The sequence below is a fragment of the Nerophis lumbriciformis genome, linkage group LG02, assembly GCF_033978685.3.
Source record: "Nerophis lumbriciformis linkage group LG02, RoL_Nlum_v2.1, whole genome shotgun sequence".
NCBI lineage: Eukaryota > Metazoa > Chordata > Actinopteri > Syngnathiformes > Syngnathidae > Nerophis > Nerophis lumbriciformis.
This window is the reverse complement of record NC_084549.2, coordinates 389,592-415,042: the sequence shown is the minus strand read 5'-3', so window position 1 is coordinate 415,042 and position 25,451 is coordinate 389,592. Positions and strand designations below refer to the sequence as shown.

Sequence of the window (25,451 nt, the reverse complement as noted above, 5' to 3'; positions counted from 1 at the left end):
ACTGACTGTCCAGTTAGCAGCAAGGCCTTCAACAACACCACCCTCTCTCTGTTGAAACTGACTGTCCAGTTAGCAGCAAGGCCTTCAACAACACCACCCTCTCTCTGTTGAAACTGACTGTCCAGTTAGCAGCAAGGCCTCTAACAACACCACCCTCTCTCTGTTGAAACTGGCTGTCCAGTTAGCAGCAAGGCCTCTAACAACACCACCCTCTCTCTGTTGAAACTGACTGTCCAGTTAGCAGCAAGGCCTCTAACAACACCACCCTCTCTCTCTGTTGAAACTGACTGTCCAGTTAGCAGCAAGGCCTCCAACAACACCACCCTCTCTCTGTTGAAACTGGCTGTCCAGTTAGCAGCAAGGCCTCCAACAACACCACCCTCTCTCTGTTGAAACTGACTGTCCAGTTAGCAGCAAGGCCTTCAACAACACCACCCTCTCTCTGTTGAAACTGACTGTCCAGTTAGCAGCAAGGCCTTCAACAACACCACCCTCTCTCTGTTGAAACTGACTGTCCAGTTAGCAGCAAGGCCTCTAACAACACCACCCTCTCTCTGTTGGTCATTGATGAAAGTGTGTAATTAAGTTGTATCTGGATGCACCACAATGGTGTCATTGATGAAAGCGTGTAATAAAGTTGTATCTAGATGCACCACAATGGTGTGGTCATTGATGAAAGCGTGTAATTAAGTTGTATCTAGATGCACCACAATGGTGTGGTCATTGATGAAAGCGTGTAATTAAGTTGTATCTAGATGCACCACAATGGTGTGGTCATTGATGAAAGTGTGTAATTAAGTTGTATCTAGATGCACCACAATGGTGTGGTCATTGATGAAAGCGTGTAATTAAGTTGTATCTAGATGCACCACAATGGTGTGGTCATTGATGAAAGTGTGTAATTAAGTTGTATCTAGATGCACCACAATGGTGTGGTCATTGATGAAAGTGTGTAATTAAGTTGTATCTAGATGCACCACAATGGTGTGGTCATTGATGAAAGCGTGTAATTAAGTTGTATCTAGATGCACCACAATGGTGTGGTCATTGATGAAAGTGTGTAATTAAGTTGTATCTAGATGCACCACAATGGTGTGGTCATTGATGAAAGCGTGTAATTAAGTTGTATCTGGATGCACCACAATGGTGTGGTCATTGATGAAAGTGTGTAATTAAGTTGTATCTGGATGCACCACAATGGTGTGGTCATTGATGAAAGTGTGTAATTAAGTTGTATCTAGATGCACCACAATGGTGTGGTCATTGATGAAAGTGTGTAATTAAGTTGTATCTAGATGCACCACAATGGTGTGGTCATTGATGAAAGCGTGTAATTAAGTTGTATCTAGATGCACCACAATGGTGTGGTCATTGATGAAAGTGTGTAATTAAGTTGTATCTGGATGCACCACAATGGTGTGGTCATTGATGAAAGTGTGTAATTAAGTTGTATCTAGATGCACCACAATGGTGTGGTCATTGATGAAAGTGTGTAATTAAGTTGTATCTGGATGCGCCACAATGGTGTGGTCATTGATGAAAGTGTGTAATTAAGTTGTATCTGGATGCACCACAATGGTGTGGTCATTGATGAAAGTGTGTAATTAAGTTGTATCTGGATGCACCACAATGGTGTGGTCATTGATGAAAGCGTGTAATTAAATTGTATCTAGATGCACCACAATGGTGTGGTCATTGATGAAAGTGTGTAATAAAGTTGTATCTAGATGCACCACAATGGTGTGGTCATTGATGAAAGCGTGTAATAAAGTTGTATCTAGATGCACCACAATGGTGTGGTCATTGATGAAAGTGTGTAATTAAGTTGTATCTAGATGCGCCACAATGGTGTGGTCATTGATGAAAGTGTGTAATTAAGTTGTATCTAGATGCACCACAATGGTGTGGTCATTGACGAAAGCGTGTAATTAAGTTGTATCTAGATGCACCACAATGGTGTGGTCATTGATGAAAGCGTGTAATTAAGTTGTATCTAGATGCACCACAATGGTGTGGTCATTGATGAAAGTGTGTAATAAAGTTGTATCTAGATGCACCACAATGGTGTGGTCATTGATGAAAGCGTGTAATTAAGTTGTATCTAGATGCACCACAATGGTGTGGTCATTGATGAAAGTGTGTAATAAAGTTGTATCTAGATGCACCACAATGGTGTGGTCATTGATGAAAGTGTGTAATTAAGTTGTATCTAGATGCACCACAATGGTGTGGTCATTGACGAAAGCGTGTAATTAAGTTGTATCTAGATGCACCACAATGGTGTGGTCATTGATGAAAGTCCACTCCTAGCAGACTATTTCTACATCTACGGTGTGTCGGAGAGATGCCATCATAGGCCAGAATGTGGTCATTGATGAAAGTGTGTAATTAAGTTGTATCTGGATGCACCACAATGGTGTGGTCATTGACGAAAGCGTGTAATAAAGTTGTATCTGGATGCACCACAATGGTGTGGTCATTGATGAAAGTGTGTAATTAAGTTGTATCTAGATGCACCACAATGGTGTGGTCATTGATGAAAGTGTGTAATTAAGTTGTATCTGGATGCACCACAATGGTGTGGTCATTGATGAAAGCGTGTAATTAAATTGTATCTAGATGCACCACAATGGTGTGGTCATTGATGAAAGTGTGTAATTAAGTTGTATCTGGATGCACCACAATGGTGTGGTCATTGACGAAAGCGTGTAATAAAGTTGTATCTGGATGCACCACAATGGTGTGGTCATTGATGAAAGTGTGTAATTAAGTTGTATCTAGATGCACCACAATGGTGTGGTCATTGATGAAAGTGTGTAATTAAGTTGTATCTGGATGCACCACAATGGTGTGGTCATTGATGAAAGCGTGTAATTAAATTGTATCTAGATGCACCACAATGGTGTGGTCATTGATGAAAGTGTGTAATAAAGTTGTATCTAGATGCACCACAATGGTGTGGTCATTGATGAAAGCGTGTAATAAAGTTGTATCTAGATGCACCACAATGGTGTGGTCATTGATGAAAGTGTGTAATTAAGTTGTATCTAGATGCGCCACAATGGTGTGGTCATTGATGAAAGTGTGTAATTAAGTTGTATCTAGATGCACCACAATGGTGTGGTCATTGACGAAAGTGTGTAATTAAGTTGTATCTAGATGCACCACAATGGTGTGGTCATTGATGAAAGCGTGTAATTAAGTTGTATCTAGATGCACCACAATGGTGTGGTCATTGATGAAAGTGTGTAATAAAGTTGTATCTAGATGCACCACAATGGTGTGGTCATTGATGAAAGCGTGTAATTAAGTTGTATCTAGATGCACCACAATGGTGTGGTCATTGATGAAAGTGTGTAATAAAGTTGTATCTAGATGCACCACAATGGTGTGGTCATTGATGAAAGTGTGTAATTAAGTTGTATCTAGATGCACCACAATGGTGTGGTCATTGACGAAAGCGTGTAATTAAGTCGTATCTAGATGCACCACAATGGTGTGGTCATTGATGAAAGTCCACTCCTAGCAGACTATTTCTACATCTACGGTGTGTCGGAGAGATGCCATCATAGGCCAGAATGTGGTCATTGATGAAAGTGTGTAATTAAGTTGTATCTGGATGCACCACAATGGTGTGGTCATTGACGAAAGCGTGTAATAAAGTTGTATCTGGATGCACCACAATGGTGTGGTCATTGATGAAAGTGTGTAATTAAGTTGTATCTAGATGCACCACAATGGTGTGGTCATTGATGAAAGTGTGTAATTAAGTTGTATCTGGATGCACCACAATGGTGTGGTCATTGATGAAAGCGTGTAATTAAATTGTATCTAGATGCACCACAATGGTGTGGTCATTGATGAAAGTGTGTAATAAAGTTGTATCTAGATGCACCACAATGGTGTGGTCATTGATGAAAGCGTGTAATAAAGTTGTATCTAGATGCACCACAATGGTGTGGTCATTGATGAAAGTGTGTAATTAAGTTGTATCTAGATGCGCCACAATGGTGTGGTCATTGATGAAAGTGTGTAATTAAGTTGTATCTAGATGCACCACAATGGTGTGGTCATTGACGAAAGCGTGTAATTAAGTTGTATCTAGATGCACCACAATGGTGTGGTCATTGACGAAAGCGTGTAATTAAGTTGTATCTAGATGCACCACAATGGTGTGGTCATTGATGAAAGCGTGTAATTAAGTTGTATCTGGATGCACCACAATGGTGTGGTCATTGATGAAAGCGTGTAATAGAGTTGTATCTGGATGCACCACAATGGTGTGGTCATTGATGAAAGTGTGTAATTAAGTTGTATCTAGATGCACCACAATAGTGTGGTCATTGATGAAAGTGTGTAATTAAGTTGTATCTAGATGCACCACAATGGTGTGGTCATTGATGAAAGTGTGTAATTAAGTTGTATCTGGATGCACAACAATGGTGTGGTCATTGATGAAAGCGTGTAATTAAGTTGTATCTAGATCCACCACAATGGTGTGGTCATTGATGAAAGTGTGTAATTAAGTTGTATCTGGATGCACCACAATGGTGTGGTCATTGATGAAAGTGTGTAATAAAGTTGTATCTAGATGCACCACAATGGTGTGGTCATTGATGAAAGTGTGTAATTAAGTTGTATCTGGATGCACCACAATGGTGTGGTCATTGATGAAAGTGTGTAATTAAGTTGTATCTAGATGCACCACAATGGTGTGGTCATTGATGAAAGTGTGTAATTAAGTTGTATCTGGATGCACCACAATGGTGTGGTCATTGATGAAAGTGTGTAATTAAGTTGTGTCTGGATGCACCACAATGGTGTGGTCATTGATGAAAGTGTGTAATTAAGTTGTATCTAGATGCACCACAATGGTGTGGTCATTGATGAAAGTGTGTAATAAAGTTGTATCTAGATGCACCACAATGGTGTGGTCATTGATGAAAGTGTGTAATAGAGTTGTATCTGGATGCACCACAATGGTGTGGTCATTGATGAAAGTGTGTAATTAAGTTGTATCTGGATGCACCACAATGGTGTGGTCATTGACGAAAGCGTGTAATAAAGTTGTATCTGGATGCACCACAATGGTGTGGTCATTGATGAAAGTGTGTAATTAAGTTGTATCTAGATGCACCACAATGGTGTGGTCATTGATGAAAGTGTGTAATTAAGTTGTATCTGGATGCACCACAATGGTGTGGTCATTGATGAAAGCGTGTAATTAAATTGTATCTAGATGCACCACAATGGTGTGGTCATTGATGAAAGTGTGTAATAAAGTTGTATCTAGATGCACCACAATGGTGTGGTCATTGATGAAAGCGTGTAATAAAGTTGTATCTAGATGCACCACAATGGTGTGGTCATTGATGAAAGTGTGTAATTAAGTTGTATCTGGATGCACCACAATGGTGTGGTCATTGATGAAAGTGTGTAATTAAGTTGTATCTGGATGCACCACAATGGTGTGGTCATTGACGAAAGCGTGTAATAAAGTTGTATCTGGATGCACCACAATGGTGTGGTCATTGATGAAAGTGTGTAATTAAGTTGTATCTAGATGCACCACAATGGTGTGGTCATTGATGAAAGTGTGTAATTAAGTTGTATCTGGATGCACCACAATGGTGTGGTCATTGATGAAAGCGTGTAATTAAATTGTATCTAGATGCACCACAATGGTGTGGTCATTGATGAAAGTGTGTAATAAAGTTGTATCTAGATGCACCACAATGGTGTGGTCATTGATGAAAGCGTGTAATAAAGTTGTATCTAGATGCACCACAATGGTGTGGTCATTGATGAAAGTGTGTAATTAAGTTGTATCTAGATGCGCCACAATGGTGTGGTCATTGATGAAAGTGTGTAATTAAGTTGTATCTGGATGCACCACAATGGTGTGGTCATTGACGAAAGCGTGTAATAAAGTTGTATCTGGATGCACCACAATGGTGTGGTCATTGATGAAAGTGTGTAATTAAGTTGTATCTGGATGCACCACAATGGTGTGGTCATTGATGAAAGTGTGTAATTAAGTTGTATCTGGATGCACCACAATGGTGTGGTCATTGATGAAAGCGTGTAATTAAATTGTATCTAGATGCACCACAATGGTGTGGTCATTGATGAAAGTGTGTAATAAAGTTGTATCTAGATGCACCACAATGGTGTGGTCATTGATGAAAGCGTGTAATAAAGTTGTATCTAGATGCACCACAATGGTGTGGTCATTGATGAAAGTGTGTAATTAAGTTGTATCTAGATGCACCACAATGGTGTGGTCATTGATGAAAGTGTGTAATTAAGTTGTATCTAGATGCACCACAATGGTGTGGTCATTGATGAAAGTGTGTAATAAAGTTGTATCTAGATGCACCACAATGGTGTGGTCATTGATGAAAGTGTGTAATTAAGTTGTATCTGGATGCACCACAATGGTGTGGTCATTGATGAAAGTGTGTAATTAAGTTGTATCTGGATGCACCACAATGGTGTGGTCATTGATGAAAGTGTGTAATTAAGTTGTATCTGGATGCACCACAATGGTGTGGTCATTGATGAAAGTGTGTAATAAAGTTGTATCTAGATGCACCACAATGGTGTGGTCATTGATGAAAGTGTGTAATTAAGTTGTATCTGGATGCACCACAATGGTGTGGTCATTGATGAAAGTGTGTAATTAAGTTGTATCTAGATGCACCACAATGGTGTGGTCATTGATGAAAGTGTGTAATTAAGTTGTATCTGGATGCACCACAATGGTGTGGTCATTGATGAAAGTGTGTAATTAAGTTGTGTCTGGATGCACCACAATGGTGTGGTCATTGATGAAAGTGTGTAATTAAGTTGTATCTAGATGCACCACAATGGTGTGGTCATTGATGAAAGTGTGTAATAAAGTTGTATCTAGATGCACCACAATGGTGTGGTCATTGATGAAAGTGTGTAATAGAGTTGTATCTGGATGCACCACAATGGTGTGGTCATTGATGAAAGTGTGTAATTAAGTTGTATCTGGATGCACCACAATGGTGTGGTCATTGACGAAAGCGTGTAATAAAGTTGTATCTGGATGCACCACAATGGTGTGGTCATTGATGAAAGTGTGTAATTAAGTTGTATCTAGATGCACCACAATGGTGTGGTCATTGATGAAAGTGTGTAATTAAGTTGTATCTGGATGCACCACAATGGTGTGGTCATTGATGAAAGCGTGTAATTAAATTGTATCTAGATGCACCACAATGGTGTGGTCATTGATGAAAGTGTGTAATAAAGTTGTATCTAGATGCACCACAATGGTGTGGTCATTGATGAAAGCGTGTAATAAAGTTGTATCTAGATGCACCACAATGGTGTGGTCATTGATGAAAGTGTGTAATTAAGTTGTATCTAGATGCGCCACAATGGTGTGGTCATTGATGAAAGTGTGTAATTAAGTTGTATCTGGATGCACCACAATGGTGTGGTCATTGACGAAAGCGTGTAATAAAGTTGTATCTGGATGCACCACAATGGTGTGGTCATTGATGAAAGTGTGTAATTAAGTTGTATCTAGATGCACCACAATGGTGTGGTCATTGATGAAAGTGTGTAATTAAGTTGTATCTGGATGCACCACAATGGTGTGGTCATTGATGAAAGCGTGTAATTAAATTGTATCTAGATGCACCACAATGGTGTGGTCATTGATGAAAGTGTGTAATAAAGTTGTATCTAGATGCACCACAATGGTGTGGTCATTGATGAAAGCGTGTAATAAAGTTGTATCTAGATGCACCACAATGGTGTGGTCATTGATGAAAGTGTGTAATTAAGTTGTATCTAGATGCACCACAATGGTGTGGTCATTGATGAAAGTGTGTAATTAAGTTGTATCTAGATGCACCACAATGGTGTGGTCATTGATGAAAGTGTGTAATAAAGTTGTATCTAGATGCACCACAATGGTGTGGTCATTGATGAAAGTGTGTAATTAAGTTGTATCTGGATGCACCACAATGGTGTGGTCATTGATGAAAGTGTGTAATTAAGTTGTATCTAGATGCACCACAATGGTGTGGTCATTGATGAAAGTGTGTAATTAAGTTGTATCTGGATGCACCACAATGGTGTGGTCATTGATGAAAGTGTGTAATTAAGTTGTGTCTGGATGCACCACAATGGTGTGGTCATTGATGAAAGTGTGTAATTAAGTTGTATCTAGATGCACCACAATGGTGTGGTCATTGATGAAAGTGTGTAATAAAGTTGTATCTAGATGCACCACAATGGTGTGGTCATTGATGAAAGTGTGTAATAGAGTTGTATCTGGATGCACCACAATGGTGTGGTCATTGATGAAAGTGTGTAATTAAGTTGTATCTGGATGCACCACAATGGTGTGGTCATTGACGAAAGCGTGTAATAAAGTTGTATCTGGATGCACCACAATGGTGTGGTCATTGATGAAAGTGTGTAATTAAGTTGTATCTAGATGCACCACAATGGTGTGGTCATTGATGAAAGTGTGTAATTAAGTTGTATCTGGATGCACCACAATGGTGTGGTCATTGATGAAAGCGTGTAATTAAATTGTATCTAGATGCACCACAATGGTGTGGTCATTGATGAAAGTGTGTAATAAAGTTGTATCTAGATGCACCACAATGGTGTGGTCATTGATGAAAGCGTGTAATAAAGTTGTATCTAGATGCACCACAATGGTGTGGTCATTGATGAAAGTGTGTAATTAAGTTGTATCTAGATGCGCCACAATGGTGTGGTCATTGATGAAAGTGTGTAATTAAGTTGTATCTGGATGCACCACAATGGTGTGGTCATTGACGAAAGCGTGTAATAAAGTTGTATCTGGATGCACCACAATGGTGTGGTCATTGATGAAAGTGTGTAATTAAGTTGTATCTAGATGCACCACAATGGTGTGGTCATTGATGAAAGTGTGTAATTAAGTTGTATCTGGATGCACCACAATGGTGTGGTCATTGATGAAAGCGTGTAATTAAATTGTATCTAGATGCACCACAATGGTGTGGTCATTGATGAAAGTGTGTAATAAAGTTGTATCTAGATGCACCACAATGGTGTGGTCATTGATGAAAGCGTGTAATAAAGTTGTATCTAGATGCACCACAATGGTGTGGTCATTGATGAAAGTGTGTAATTAAGTTGTATCTAGATGCACCACAATGGTGTGGTCATTGATGAAAGTGTGTAATTAAGTTGTATCTAGATGCACCACAATGGTGTGGTCATTGATGAAAGTGTGTAATAAAGTTGTATCTAGATGCACCACAATGGTGTGGTCATTGATGAAAGTGTGTAATTAAGTTGTATCTGGATGCACCACAATGGTGTGGTCATTGATGAAAGTGTGTAATTAAGTTGTATCTGGATGCACCACAATGGTGTGGTCATTGATGAAAGTGTGTAATTAAGTTGTATGTGCAGGTGACGAGGGAGTATAATGTGTCCGCAGCATGAAGGTCACAACGCTGGCATTTTAAGTCCGGCATTGCTGTTCAGTCATGTGGAATTGTGTTTCTTTATTTAGGATGATCCTATGGGGAACCTAAACCTGGCCTTTGACTTAGCGGAGAAGCACCTGGACATTCCCAAAATGCTTGATGCTGACGGTAATATTTCTGGAAATGGACAAATGTTGGGCTTTGTGCATTGACTCCAATATTGTGCTGATAGACATCATCAACACCCCTAAGCCTGATGAAAGAGCCATCATGACCTACGTGTCCTGCTTCTATCACGCTTTTGCCGGCGCAGAGCAGGTATGAACAATCTGCACCTTTTTTCACCCGCTTTTTCTCTTTCTCCCGGAGCTCAAACTTCAGCTGTATTTTGCAAGTAAGGTGGAAATATTGCTGGAATGACTGCAAGCGTGATTGTTTGTGTCTGTCAGGCAGAGACGGCCGCTAACAGGATCTGTAAGGTGCTGGGCGTCAACCAGGAGAACGAGAAGCTGATGGAGGAGTACGAGAGACTGGCCAGCGAGGTACAAAGCACCATCTCAACATTATGTGGAAATTTAGGCTTAGGCTTATCGTTCATATTCCGGCCAGTGGAGAGTAATCACCAACCAAGGAGAAGTAGTCACAATAATCACTTCGTGGCTCAAAGGATTTCAAAAAGGGATTTGATTAACTTTGCTTTTACCATAAATAATGTATGAGGTAAGGCCTGACGTGGCTTTGTTTCTTTTTAACACCTGAAGTAAATGTTCACCTTGATTCCCCTAAAAGAATCACCACGTCATGACATGACCATAGCAGGTAGAAGTAAGCATGAGAAGACACCACACATAGTGAGTATGAATTGTTTGAGTTATATTGTCAAACTTACAAGCCATGAATGAAGAATGCATACTAGTAGAAACGTTATGGACAGCTTGAATTGATTGAGACTTGTATTAGTAGATTGCACAGTGAAGTACGTATTCCGTACAATTGACCACTAAATGGTAACACCCCAATAAGTTTTTCCACTTGTTTAAACCACGTAAATCAATTGATGGTAGAGATGCGCGGATAGGCAATTATTTCATCCGCAACCGCATCAGAAAGTCGTCAACCATCCGCCATCCACCCGTTTCTAACATTTAATCAGAACCGCACCCGCCCGCACCCGCCCGTTGTTATATATCTAATATAGACGATGCAAGGCATTCGTGAGGTTATAAAGCTTTTGCCTGTTAAAGAAAGGAGACTGATCCAATGCAGCACAGACATTCGCGTGCCACGCTGTCACGGCCCAGACGCACACCAGTGCGCAATCATATGGGAGCCGCGCTGAGCGCACCTCCAAGCGCGTCTCGCTGCCGGCGACGGCCGGGTATGGGCCCGACGCTCCAGCGCCATCCATTTTCAGGGCTAGTTGATTCGGCAGGTGGGTTGTTACACACTCCTTAGCGGGTTCCGACTTCCATGGCCACCGTCCTGCTGTCTATATCAACCAGGGTGAGCCCCACCCCTTTCGAGTGACCCCTGTTACGCGCCCCCGGCAACAGGGGTGGCGGGCAGGTAAGCTGCGCGGGCGGAGCGCGCGGAGTGACCCCTGTTACGAGCCCCCGGCCACGGGGGTGCCGGGCAGGTAAGCTGCTTACCTGCTGCGTGTGACGCCGGCCGCGGCGAAGGCGGACGAGGCGGGGTGTCGGTGCGGTGGGCGCGGTGGTGACCCTGGACGTGCGTCGGGCCCTTCTCGCGGATCGCCTCAGCTACGGCTCCCGGTGGGGCCCTCTCGGGGGAAGGGGCCTCGGTCCCGGACCCCGGCGAGGCGTCCCTTCTCCGCTCCGTAAAAGTGTCCATCTCTTTTCTTTTTTTTTCTTCTGTTGTGGCATATGCTGCAGGTGCCTGCTCGTTTTTCGTATGTGGGTAACAACATTTAACTATGTATATATATTTACCAATTGGTTTAACTGCCACCCGCCTGAATCTATTTAAAATCAAATTTTTTTTTTTCAACCGCCCGACCCGACCCGCGGATAAAATCTAAATTTTTTTAATTTCATCCGCCCGATCTGCGGATAATCCGCGGACTCCACGGTTGTGCCTGCAAACCGCGCATCTCTAGTTGCTGGTAAGACTGAATGGCACTTCTATTGAAAGCACTATGGAGGGACACTGCAGCACTCGCCCAAAAGATGGCGCCATACCACAAACAACAATACAGCTTTTCAGTGTTTTGTTTTTTCCCAAACCATTTGTATTGTGGCCTTCAGCAGATAGAAAAACATAAATTAGCCGCACAGTTTTATAAGCTGCAGGGTTAAAAGCATACTTGCCAACCCTCCCGGATTTTCCGGGAGACTCCCGAAATTCAGCGCCTCTCCCGAAAACCTCCCGGGACAAATTATCTCCCGAAATTCAGGCGGACTCAGCAGTCACGTTTTGGTCTACCCTAAAGCAGTCGGTCTGCCGTAAACAGCAATGTTGTGACACTCTTAAACAGGACAATACTGCCATCTAGTGCATTTGATGAAAGCACTTTTGTGCGTGTCACACAGCAATGCATCATCAGAGTTCAGCATGTTTAGAAAAATAGTGACAGAATAGAACAAGGATGGACAATTCAAACCTTAACTCAACAAGTATATGTGTAAATAAATGAACACTGAAATTCAATTATTTCTTATATATATATATATATATATATATATATATATATATATGTAACAGTCACTGATCTGCGTTGTGTATCTTGTAGTGAGGCGCACACACTGGAGTTGAATCATGGAGGATTTATTCACCTTTTTTGAATAGAAACAAAAACAACGGGGCGTCACACACAGTCCACGGCAAAAACGATCTGTCTCCACAGCTCCGAGCGTCAGTGCTCACTCAATTCAATTATGTCTTGTTAATGTGGAAATAATAATAATAATAATAACTAAAATAGTAATAATAATAATAATAATAATGAAAAGGTAAATAAAGCATAAAATAGTCTCAATTAAATTAATTAAATAAAACACAGTATATAAAATATATACTTCAGCAAATAACAATATATATTAAGAAAAATGATCCTTAAAATGTGCAGTAATACACCTCATCTTTCCCACCCACATCGACTCTTTTTATATTTTTTATACAATAAACTATGTCAAAAATACCTCATAACATACATACCTTTTTTGAATAGAAACAAAAACAACGGGGCGTCACACACAGTCCACGGCAAAAACAATCTCTCTCCACTAAAAATAAAGAAGAAAATAATACACACTCATATTAATGCTAGAGCGGCACACAAGATGTCCACACAGACACACAACAGAGCCCCTGACCCGTGCGTAAACTTACGAGACCAGGAAACCCCGCAACAACTGCCGCTAGCAATAGGCTAATCCACACATCATTTAGCATACAAAAGTATTTTTTTTGTCACTAATTCAACAACCAACATTCAGGAATTCAACACGCATGCCCACCAACAAGTCACAAGACAGTGCGCATTCCCACAAAACACTTTTAAGAACGACAACCAAAACGTTTATAAAAAAAACAAAGGGAGAGAGACATAAACGTGACTTACCAGCTCCGAGCGTCAGTGCTCACTGAAGCTGGTCACAAAGGTGCAACGCCAAATCACCCCCCAGGGAAACAAAAAGGTATGTAATGGAAAATAATAGAGTGGAACCTATTTACAATGAGAAACACTTTTGGGGAAGTTCACCACAAAAAATGATGTGAATAAATGACCAAAATTAAAATAAAATAGAATAAAATTTAGCTCGGCTACATATATATATATACAATAAAATAAATATATATTTATAGCTAGAATTCACTGAAAGTCAAGTATTTCTTTTATATATATATATATATATATATATATATATATATATATATATATATACATGAAATACTTCACATATATGTGTGTATATATATATATATATATATATATGAAATACTTGACTTGGTGAATTCTAGCTGTAAATATACTCCTCCCCTCTTAGCCACGCCCACAACCACGCCCCTCCACCCCCCCCACACACACCTCCCGAAATCGGAGGTCTCAAGGTTGGCAAGTATGGTTAAAAGTGTAGTAAAAAGGTAGCCGCATTTAGTTGGGAATTTCCCGGTATATCTAAAGACAAAACTTTGTGTCAGCTTTATGTTGTAGGTGTCTTATTTTTAATTTGAAAATGTCAGCCTTTTCTTCTTACATTCCGTTTTTTGCTCTCTTTTTCGTACATTTTCACAGTTTTTCTTTCCCGACAGCATGCAATGGGCCAACAAAACGCAAATTGCCCTCGAGCCGCACTTTGGACACCACTGCTTTTGCCTCATTTTCAATGAGTAGTAAACCTACACTGCAATGCGAGCTGTACAGTGACTACTCTAAAGTATGTGGATGGTATTCAATCATGGTTTACTACCCTACCCAGCTGCTGGAGTGGATCCGCCGCACCACTCCCTGGCTGGAGAACCGGAGCCCGGAGAAGACCATGGGACAAATGCAGAGGAAGCTGGAGGACTTCCGGGACTACAGGCGCCAGCATAAACCCCCCAAGGTGCAGGAGAAGTGCCAGCTGGAGATCAACTTCAACACGCTGCAGACCAAGTTGCGCATCAGCAACCGGCCTGCGTTCATGCCCTCCGAGGGCAAGATGGTGTCTGTAAGTGGCCACTCCTAATTCTTGCCCTGCCAGGGTTGGAGAGAGAAAAAGCCCTCTGACCGTCTCTCCAGGACATTGCCACGGCATGGCAAGGCTTGGAGCATGCAGAGAAGGGATACGAGGAGTGGCTTCTCACCGAGATCCGCAGGCTGGAGAGACTGGACCACCTGGCCGAAAAGTTCCGCCAAAAAGCCAGCAGTCATGAAAACTGGGCCAGCGGTCAGTTTGCTTGCACAGTCTTCAGGATCAGCATCAGGATCCAAACTTCACCTTGTTTTGTCTCCTCTAATGTGTGCGAGCAGGCAAAGAAGTGCTTCTCTCCCTGAAGGATTACGAAACAGCCACCCTAAAAGAAATAAAGGCGCTGCTGCGAAAACACGAGGCCTTTGAGAGCGACTTGGCAGCCCACCAGGACCGCGTGGAGCAGATTGCTGCCATTGCACAGGAGCTGAAGTACGCCCTTCCTCTGGTGACATTAGCAGTCAGCGTGTACACAATTGAAAGTACCAGTAGAGTATCATCATATATATCTGATGTAGAATTGAAAGTACCAGTAGAGTATCATCATATACAGGTAAAAGCCAGTAAATTAGAATATTTTGAAAAACTTGATTTATTTCAGTAATTGCATTCAAAAGGTGTAACTTGTACATTATATTTATTCATTGCACACAGACTGATGCATTCAAATGTTTATTTCATTTAATTTTGATGATTTGAAGTGGCAACAAATGAAAATCCAAAATTCCGTGTGTCACAAAATTAGAATATTACTTAAGGCTAATACAAAAAAGGGAGTTTTAGAAATGTTGGCCAACTGAAAAGTATGAAAATGAAAAATATGAGCATGTACAATACTCAATACTTGGTTGGAGCTCCTTTTGCCTCAATTACTGCGTTAATGCGGCGTGGCATGGAGTCGATGAGTTTCTGGCACTGCTCAGGTGTTATGAGAGCCCAGGTTGCTCTGATAGTGGCCTTCAACTCTTCTGCGTTTTTGGGTCTGGCATTCTGCATCTTCCTTTTCACAATACCCCACAGATTTTCTATGGGGCTAAGGTCAGGGGAGTTGGCGGGCCAATTTAGAAGAGAAATACCATGGTCCGTAAACCAGGCACGGGTAGATTTTGCGCTGTGTGCAGGCGCCAAGTCCTGTTGGAACTTGAAATCTCCATCTCCATAGAGTAGGTCAGCAGCAGGAAGCATGAAGTGCTCTAAAACTTGCTGGTAGACGGCTGCGTTGACCCTGGATCTCAGGAAACAGAGTGGACCGACACCAGCAGATGACATGGCACCCCAAACCATCACCCAACCATGCAAATTTTGCATTTCCTTTGGAAATCGAGGTCCCAGAGTCTGGAGGAAGACAGGAGAGGCACAGGATCCACGTTGCCTGAAGTCTAGTGTAAAGTTTCCACCATCAGTGATGGTTTGGGGTGCCATGTCATCTGCTGGTGTCGGTCCACTCTGTTTCCTGAGATCCAGGGTCAACGCAGCCGTCTACCAGCAAGTTTTAGAGCACTTCATGCTTCCTGCTGCTGACCTGCTCTATGGAGATGGAGATTTCAAGTTCCAACAGGACTTGGCGCAAAATCTACCCGTGCCTGGTTTACGGACCATGGTATTTCTGTTCTAAATTGGCCCGCCAACTCCCCTGACCTTAGCCCCATAGAAAATCTGTGGGGTATTGTGAAAAGGAAGATGCAGAATGCCAGACACAAAAACGCAGAAGAGTTGAAGGCCACTATCAGAGCAACCTGGGCTCTCATAACACCTGAGCAGTGCCAGAAACTCATCGACTCCATGCCACGCCGCATTAACGCAGTAATTGAGGCAAAAGGAGCTCCAACCAAGTATTGAGTATTGTACATGCTCAAATTTTTCATTTTCATACTTTTCAGTTGGCCAACATTTCTAAAAATCCCTTTTTTGTATTAGCCTTAAGTAATATTCTAATTTTGTGACACACGGAATTTTGGATTTTCATTTGTTGCCACTTCAAATCATCAAAATTAAATGAAATAAACATTTGAATGCATCAGTCTGTGTGCAATGAATAAATATAATGTACAAGTTACACCTTTTGAATGCAATTACTGAAATAAATCAAGTTTTTCAAAATATTCTAATTTACTGGCTTTTACCTGTATATCTGATGTAGAATTGAAAGTACCAGTAGAGTAGTTGTCTCTCAGTGACGTGCGGTGAGGTTGATGGCTGGTGAGGCACTGACTTCATCACAGTCACATTTACAAACATATGAACCCTAAAGAGTATCTTATTCACCATTTGATTGGCAGCAGTTAACGGGTTATGTTTAAAAGCTCATACCAGCATTCTTCCCTGCTTGGCACTCAGCATCAAGGCTTGGAATTGGGGGTTAAATCACCAAAAATGATTCCCGGGCGCGGCGCCGCTGCTGCCCACTGCTCCCCTCACCTCCCAGGGGGTGATCAAGGGGATGGGTCAAATGCAGAGGACACATTTCATTACACCTAGTGTGTGTGTGACAATCATTGCTACTTTAACTTAACTTTAACTTTACACATACAAACTGTAGCACACAAAAAAGCACATTTAATAAAAAAAAAATGTTATTATGGTCTTACCTTTATGCAATATATTGGGTTGGAGGCAATAACCAGGCGAGGTGATGAAGTACGTCTCTTTACTGTAGACTCAACACACTTGACGTCAGGTGCGCAACACCACGTAAATCGTTGGCCAACCAAAAAGTAGCCACAGTACGCTATAGCCAACATTCACCAGGAGATGGCAACAGACAAACATAGATCACTCTATTACATTCCTCCCCTTTTAGAAATGTAGAAGTTACTCAATAGAAATAAACAACCCAACCAAAAAATGCAGCAGCTCAATAAGAAGCCAAAAAGTGCAAATATGAAATCCGTGCTGCAGTCTGCAGGTGTACCTAATGTTGTGGCCCCGCGGTCATTCACAACTCCTCCAACACCAACATTATTGTTTTTGCACTTTTTGGCTTCTTATTAAATAACTTTTTTAAATAGATTCAATCTTGCACGTGGAAAGTTTAAGTGTGGGCTTTAGTTGATATAACACTCCCGTCAGGGGGTGCATTCTACGGCGGGAGTACATTCTCTACCACCAGGAGGCGGGATTACGGCGAGCCTCACACAGTGCGTCTTCGCAGCAGTTTTATGATCGCTCAGCACAAGAAATACGTTACACACATACAGTTGTTGACAAAATACACTGTACATTATATACCTCAGCTAACTAAACTATGGAAATGTATAATATAATTCATATAGCAATACGGTCTCACTGCACAGCAGGCCAGCAGTTAGCCGAGTCATTGCGCAATCCATGGTGAGGCACTGAGTGACGTGCCTCAACTGGCTGCTGATCACCGCACCGTCTCTTCTCAGTATATGAACGGCAAATGTGAAAATTCAGAGATTTTGAATAAAAATAATCTAAAACTGGTGAAGTTAAATGGAAAATAACTTTATAGTATAATCACTGGATACATATAACAATTTAATTCATTTTTTTTCTTTTTACATTTTTTTTCTTTCCATGATGGCAGGTGAGGCCCCACCTCACCTGCCTCTAGTGACTGCACGTCACTGGTGTCTCTATATTGAAGCCATCATCATATATATCTGATGTATAATTGAAAGTACCAGTAGAGTGTATATTGAAGCCATCATCATATATATCTGATGTATAATTGAAAGTACCAGTAGAGTATATATTGAAGCCATCATCATATATATCTGATGTATAACGCCAAAAGACTTTCCAGAATGTGCGAGCAAATAAATATGATCCAAATAGTATCAATCTCACAGAAATTCCCAAAGCCAAAATCAAGATGAAAATGTGATTATTGTCCAGCCCTACAGAACTTTCTGTAGTTTTACTTTCTACTTGAGTTACAGTCCACTTGCATCGGTGCCAAGCAGTGACGTAACACAACATTCATAAACCCCTTGAAGGGACCCACAATATTATTGTCTTATGTTTTTGTTTCATCGCTAATGTTTTTACTCACGCGTTGAGATTTCACACTTTTTTAGCTGGTCCTTGAATGCACCACTGCACTTAACTTTCACCAACACTGTTTTGGCTTCTATCTGTTCACCCTCTTTGAATGTGTAAAGATACACTTTGATGACGTGACGTCTTCTCTGCACTTACCTAGCAGGTGCAATGAACCATTTAGATGGATTTATTCAACCTTCAACACAATGTATGTTCTCCATCAATGGTTATTTTGCTGACGTAGTTGACTGAGAGAAAAATACTCTCCCATGCCGTGGTTATACACAATTCCACTTTTTTAGACATCATGGTGCTGACCTACCAGATTCAACAGCAAGGATGTGACAGATATTTTAGAAAGGCCACCCCAACGTAGAGGTTATACTATAGAAAACAACCTGTATATATTATTATCCATCTTCTTCCGCTTATCCGAGGTTGGGTCGCGGGGGCAGCAGCCTAAGCAGGGAAGCCCAGACTTCCCTCTCCCCAGCCACTTCGTCCAGCTCTTCCTGTGGGACCCCGAGGTGTTCCCAGGCCAGCCGGGAGACATAGTCTTCCCAACGTGTCCTGGGTCTTCCCCGTGGCCTCCTACCGGTCGGACGTGCCCTAAACACCTTCCTAGGGAGGCGTTCGGGTGGCATCCTGACCAGATGCCCGAACCACCTCATCTGGCTCCTCTCCATGTGGAGGAGCAGCGGCTTTACTTTGAGCTCCCCCCGGATGACAGAGCTTCTCACCCTATCTCTAAGGGAGAGCCCCGCCACCCGGCGGAGGAAACTCATTTGGGCCGCTTGTACCCGTGATCTTGTCCTTTCGGTCATGACCCAAAGCTCATGACCATAGGTGAGGATGGGAACGTAGATCCACCGGTAAATCGAGAGCTTTGCCTTCCGGCTCAGCTCCTTCTTCACCACAACGGATCGATACAGCGTCCGCATTACTGAAGACGCCGCACCGATCCGCCTGTCGATCTCACCATCCACTCTTCCCCCACTCGTGAACAAGACTCCGAGGTACTTGAACTCCTCCACTTGGGGCAAGATCTCCTCCCCAACCCGGAGATGGCACTCCACCCTTTTCCGGGAGAGAACCATGGACTCGGACTTGGAGGTGCTGATTCCCATCCCAGTCGCTTCACACTCGGCTGCGAACCGATCCAGTGAGAGCTGAAGATCTTGGTCCGGAGGAAGCCATCAGGACCACATCATCTGCAAATAGCAGAGACCTAATCCTGCAGCCACCAAACCAGATCCCCTCAACGCCCTGACTGCGCCTAGAAATTCTGTCCATAAAGGTTATGAACAGAATGGGTGACAAAGGGCAGCCTTGGCGGAGTCCAACCCTCACTGGAAACGTGTCCGACTTACTGCCGGCAATGCGGACCAAGCTCTGACACTGATCATACAGGGAGCGGACTGCCACAATCAGACAGTCCGTTACCCCATACTCTCTGAGCACTCCCCACAGGACTTCCCGAGGAACACGGTCGAATGCCTTCTCCAAGTCCACAAAGCACATGTAGACTGGTTGGGCAAACTCCCATGCACCCTCAAGGACCCTGCCCAGAGTATAGAGCTGGTCCACAGTTCCACGACCAGGACGAAAACCACACTGTTCCTCCTGAATCCGAGGTTCGACTATCCGGCGTAGCCTCCTCTCCAGTACACCTGAATAGACCTTACCGGGAAGGCTGAGGAGTGTGATCCCACGATAGTTGGAACACACCCTCCGGTTCCCCTTCTTAAAGAGAGGAACCACCACCCCGGTCTGCCAATCCAGAGGTACCGCCCCCGATGTCCACGCGATGTTGTAGAGAAAATATAAAAATCATATTTATCTGTTTCTATATATATTTATTGTGAGAAATCATTAAGATGATCAGTGTTTCCACAAAGATAAATATCATTAATTATTAGTAATAACAGAGTTAAAGGTCAATTGAGCAAATTGGCTATTTCTGGCAATTTATTTAAGTGTGTATCAAACTGGTAGCCCCTGCGATGAGGTGGCGACTTGTCCAGGCTGTACCCCGCCTTCCGCCCGATTGTAGTTGAGATAGGCTCCAACGCCCCCCGCGACCCCAAAGGGAATAAGCGGTAGAAAATGGATGGATGGAAACTGGTAGCCCTTCGCATGAATCAGTACCCAAGAAGTAGCTCTTGCTTTCAAAAAGGTTGGTGACCCCTGGGTTAGAGTGTCCGCCCTGAGATGGGTAGGTTGTGAGTTCAAACCTCAGCCGAGTCATACCAAAGACTGTAAAAATGGGAGCCGTTACCTCCCTGCTTGGCACTCAGCATCAAGGGGTGGAATTGGGGGTTAAATCACCAACTGATTCCCGGGCGTGGGTTAGGGTTAGGGTCAAATGCAGAGGATAATTTCACCGCACTTAGTGTGTGTGTGTGTGTGTGTGTGTGTGAGTGTGTGTGTGTGTGACAACCATTGGCACTTGAAGTCATGTCATGGCCTGCAAATAGTCCACATCTCAATCCAATTGAAAATGCGTGATGGAAAGTGAAGAAAATGGTGGATGTCAAGACTCCAACCGGCAAAGCTGATCTGACAACAGCAATCAGAGCAAGATTGATGAAGCGTAGCGTTTGTCACTCGTCAGAGACTGTGATCAAAGCCAGAGGTGGTGCAACGCAGTCTTAATGGTTTGTTGTTTTGTTCTTCACGATTCCACCATTGGCCTCTCAGAATTGAGCGATCTCATATCAAGAATTCAACTGTTACTGACTTTATTGATTTATTGTAAGCCCGAAAGTTGCCATTTGAAATGAGTATAGTTTTGTGCCACGTATCTTGACAAAAATTGGACTGAATGAACGTCCTCTCCGACTGGTGATTCCATCATTTTTGCCAAGTGTGGAATATTTCACAGACCAAAAAAATCAGCAGCGCTTTACTTGAAATATGTTGTGCTGTCAAGACTTTGTCAAATGACCATGACAGAAGGTGACACAACACACCACTTCAAGATTGTAAAAACCCTCAATTCGTAAGTAGCAGCGACAGAAGGGAGAACGCTTCTGTTCCTGTCCCGAGGTGCTGGTTGTACAAACCCCGTTTCCATATGAGTTGGGAAATTGTGTTGCTGGTAGAGATGCGCGGATAGGCAATTATTTCATCCGCAACCGCATCAGAAAGTCGTCAACCATCCGCCATCCACCCGATGTAACATTTGATCAGAACCGCACCCGCCCGTTGTTATATATCTAATATAGACGATGCAAGGCATTAGTGAGGTTATAAAGCTTTTGCCTGTTAAAGAAAGGAGACTGATCCAATGCAGCACAGACATTCGCGTGCCACGCTGTCACGACCCAGACGCACACCAGTGCGCAATCATATGGGAGCCGCGCTGAGCGCACCTCCAAGCGCGTCTCGCTGCCGGCGACGGCCGGGTATATGGGCCCGTCGCTCCAGCGCCATCCATTTTCAGGGCTAGTTGATTCGGCAGGTGGGTTGTTACACACTCCTTAGCGGGTTCCGACTTCCATGGCCACCGTCCTGCTGTCTATATCAACCAGGGTGAGCCCCACCCCTTTCGTGAGCGCACTGCGCGCGGAGTGACTCCTGTTACGCGCCCCCGGCAACGGGGGTGGCGGGCAGGTAAGCTGCGCGGGCGGAGCGCACGGACTGACCCCTGTTACGAGCCCTTGGCCACGGGGGTGGCGGGCAGGTAAGCTGCTTACCTGCTGCGCGTGACGCCGGCCGCGGCGAAGGCGGACGAGGCGGGGTGTCGGTGCGGTGGGCGCGGTGGTGACCCTGGACGTGCGTCGGGCCCTTCTCGCGGATCGCCTCAGCTACGGCTCCCGGTGGGGCCCTCTCGGGGGAAGGGACCTCGGTCCCGGACCCCGGCGAGGCGTCCCTTCTCCGCTCCGTAAAAGTGTCCATCTCTTTTCTTTTTTTTTCTTCTGTTGTGGCATATGCTGCAGGTGCCTGCTCGTTTTTCGTATGTGGGTAACAACATTTAACTATGTATATATATTTACCAATTGGTTTAACTGCCACCCGCCTGAATCTATTTAAAATCTAATTTTTTTTTATTTCAACCGTCCGACCCGACCCGCGGATAAAATCTAATTTTTTTTAATTTCATCCGCCCGATCGACAGACTCTGCGGTTGTGCCCGCAAACCGCGCATCTCTAGTTGCTGGCATCAAATTCTAAAGTTAATTATTATTTGCAAAAAAAAAAATGTTTTTATCAGTTTGAACATCAAATATGTTGTCTTTGTAGCATATTCAACTGAATATGGCTTGAAAATGATTTGCAAATCATTGTATTCCGTTTATATTTACATCTAACACAATTTCCCAACTCATATGGAAACGGGGTTTGTCCATTGTCACAGCTGTTGAGCTGGACTTAAGCAGAGAATCCTGGAAAAGCCACGTCATGCCTGCCGGCGTAAAGCTGACCTGCTTCTTTTTTCCAGCGAGCTGGACTACCACGACGTGGCGGCTGTGAATCAACGCTGCCAGAGCATCTGCGACTTGTGGGACAGGCTGGGAACGCTCACCCAAAAAAGGAGAGAGGCTCTGGAGGTGAGGGACGAGACATAGAGCGGGCTATATTTTGCAAGTCCCCACAAGAGTGTGCTAGTGGTCCACACTGATGCTGAGTTCCAAAATGTCATCTAAAAATAAGCCAAAGCACTCCTGATTCAGATGCTAGTTCCTGGACCCGAGTGGCTAAAGTGGCCCTGCATGCCACTTCCTCTGACCATTCCTGGCCTGCAAGTGTACGAGGGCCCGGGGAAAGGTCTGAGGATTAAAAAGAATGACAGGAACAGGAGTTGTGTTGTCTGCCCACATCCACTCAACACCACAGTGGGGTGAACAAGGCCATGCTAATGTTACGCTCCCCGGGGTTAGTCCTCATAGCAGGTGTTTGGGATTTTGTGGCTACGGTTTTTATGAGACAGCTTCGTTTGTTTTTTTAAAATCAGGATTGATGTTGTCTTTGTCCTTTCAGCGCACAGATAAGCTGCTGGAGACCATCGATCAGTTGTTCCTGGAGTTTGCTAAGCGCTCGGCGCCTTTCAACAACTGGATGGAGGGCGCCATGGAGGACCTGCAGGACATGTTTATGGTGCACGCTGTAGAGGAAGTCCAGGTCAGCTAGTGCTTGTCAGTCAACACAACATCATGTTTCTTAACCAAAACATCTTGTTTCTCAGCCCTGGTCCGTATTGATATTCAGTTGGAATACACTTTTCCACCACTAAAGACTATCTCCAACAAACAGAAGAAGTCTGGAGCTAGAGTCATAGAGAAGTTTCGTAAGCGCAAAAATGATGACTAAAATGTGAAGCTGTATATTCATTTGCATTTTGATTTAATTTGTCAAATATTGGTGGTGATGAACCCCAAGATGCAGAGATGGCAGGCTTGGTGCAGGAAAACATGATTTAATGTCCCAAAAAATGCAGGAAAAACACAAACCAGGAACCAGGAACAGGCAAACAGGGAACAGGAACCAGCAAACAGGAAAGGAGGAACAAGAAGACAGCAAACTGCAAACAGTCCACAGCATACAACTTACAGCATACAGCTAGTAGTCCACAGCATACAGTTTACAGCTACAACATACAGCTAGTAGTCCACAGCATACATCTAGTAGTCCATAGCATACAGCTAGTAGTCCATAGCATACAGCTAGTAGTCCACAGCATACATCTAGTAGTCCACAGTAGTGATGGGTCCGGCAACACCGATGCATCGGCGCATGCGTGGAGCTCATAGAGCAAAACCCTGTGTCGGTGCGCGTACCGCTTTTAGAAAGTCACGTGACCGATCATGAGCTGTTTTGGTCACGTGACCGATACGCCAACTGTGTCGCCTCCTCTGTGCCCTGTGAGCGGCTCTTTTCTACAGCCGGAGAAATAATAACTAAGAGAAATCGTCTAAAATGTAATACGTCGGCAAAACTTTTTTTTTTTTTTTTTAATAAAAATGTGTAAAAAAATTAAATTAAAAAAATTCCCAGTCCACAATCATCCACAACACGTTCTCTTAGATTTCCATGTTATGATACATGTTCACATTATTTATTGACTGTATCTAAAAAAGATAAAAATATATTTTTATTAAAATGAAGATATGAAATAATCCTAAATGAAATACAATGACTTGGTTTATATTATTGTATATACTAGGGCAGGGGTCACCAACGCGGTGCCCGCGGGCACCAGGTAGCCCGTAAGGACCAGATCAGTCGCCCGCTGGCCTGTTCTAAAAATAGCTCAAAGAGCAGCACTTACCAGTGAGCTGCCTCTATTTTTTAAATTGTATTTATTTACTAGCAAGCTGGTCTCGCTTTGCTCCACATTTTTAATTCTAAAAGAGACAAAACTCAAATGGAATTTGAAAATCCAAGAAAATATTTTAAAGACTTGGTCTTCACTTGGAATAAGCGGTAGAAAATGGATGGATGGATGGGTCTTCACTTGTTTAAATAAATTCATTTATTTTTTTACTTTGCTTCTTATTACTTTTAGAAATACAATTTTAGAGAAAAAAATGATTTTAGGATTTTTAAACAAATATACCTTTTTACCTTTTAAATTTCTTTCTCTTCTTTCCTGACAATTTAAATCAATGTTCAAGTAAATTTATTTTTTATTGTAAAGAATAATAAATATTTTAGCTTCTGGTTTTTCGACGAAGAATATTTGTGAAATATTTCTTCAAACTTACTATGATTAAAATTCAAAACAATTATTCTGGCAAATCTAGAAAATCTGTAGAATCAAATTTAAATCTTATTTCAAAGTATTTTGAATTTCTTTTAAAATTTTTGTTCTGGAAAATCTAGAAGAAATACTGATTTGTCTTTGTTAGAAATATAGCTTGGTCCAATTTGTTAAATATTCTAACAAAGTGCAGATTGGATTTTAACCAATTTAAAACATGTCATCAAAATTCTAAAATGTATCTTAATCAGGAAAAATGACTAATGATGTTCCATAAATTCTTTTTTAAATTTTTTCCAAAAAGATTCAAATAAGCTAGTTTTTCTCTTCTTTTTGTCGGTTGAATTTTGAATTTTAAAGAGTCGAAATTGAAGAATAAACTGTTTCAAAATGTTATTTTAAATTTTTTCGTGTTTTCTCCTCTTTTAAACCGTTCAATTAAGTGTTTTTTTCATCATTTATTCTCTACAAAAAACCTTCTGTAAAAGGAAAACAAATGTATGACGGAATGACAGACAGAAATACCAATTTTTTTATATATATAAATGTATTTATTTAGCTATTCTTGTTTAAATCACA

At 42.4% G+C, this 25,451-nt stretch overlaps 1 protein-coding gene across 2 annotated transcripts in view; it reads left to right on the top strand.

The window, feature by feature from the left end:
• Positions 1–25,451, top strand: part of actn2b (actinin, alpha 2b) — an 80,360-nt gene that overhangs the window by 43,749 nt on the left and 11,160 nt on the right. For both annotated transcript variants that reach the window (XM_061930192.2, XM_061930265.1), the window contains 8 exons: positions 9,557–9,638; positions 9,703–9,788; positions 9,920–10,012; positions 13,910–14,140; positions 14,212–14,359; positions 14,443–14,593; positions 22,614–22,722; positions 23,153–23,293. In XM_061930192.2, the coding sequence (XP_061786176.1) occupies positions 9,557–9,638; positions 9,703–9,788; positions 9,920–10,012; positions 13,910–14,140; positions 14,212–14,359; positions 14,443–14,593; positions 22,614–22,722; positions 23,153–23,293 (1,041 nt within the window). The remainder of the gene's footprint in view (positions 1–9,556; positions 9,639–9,702; positions 9,789–9,919; positions 10,013–13,909; positions 14,141–14,211; positions 14,360–14,442; positions 14,594–22,613; positions 22,723–23,152; positions 23,294–25,451) is intronic.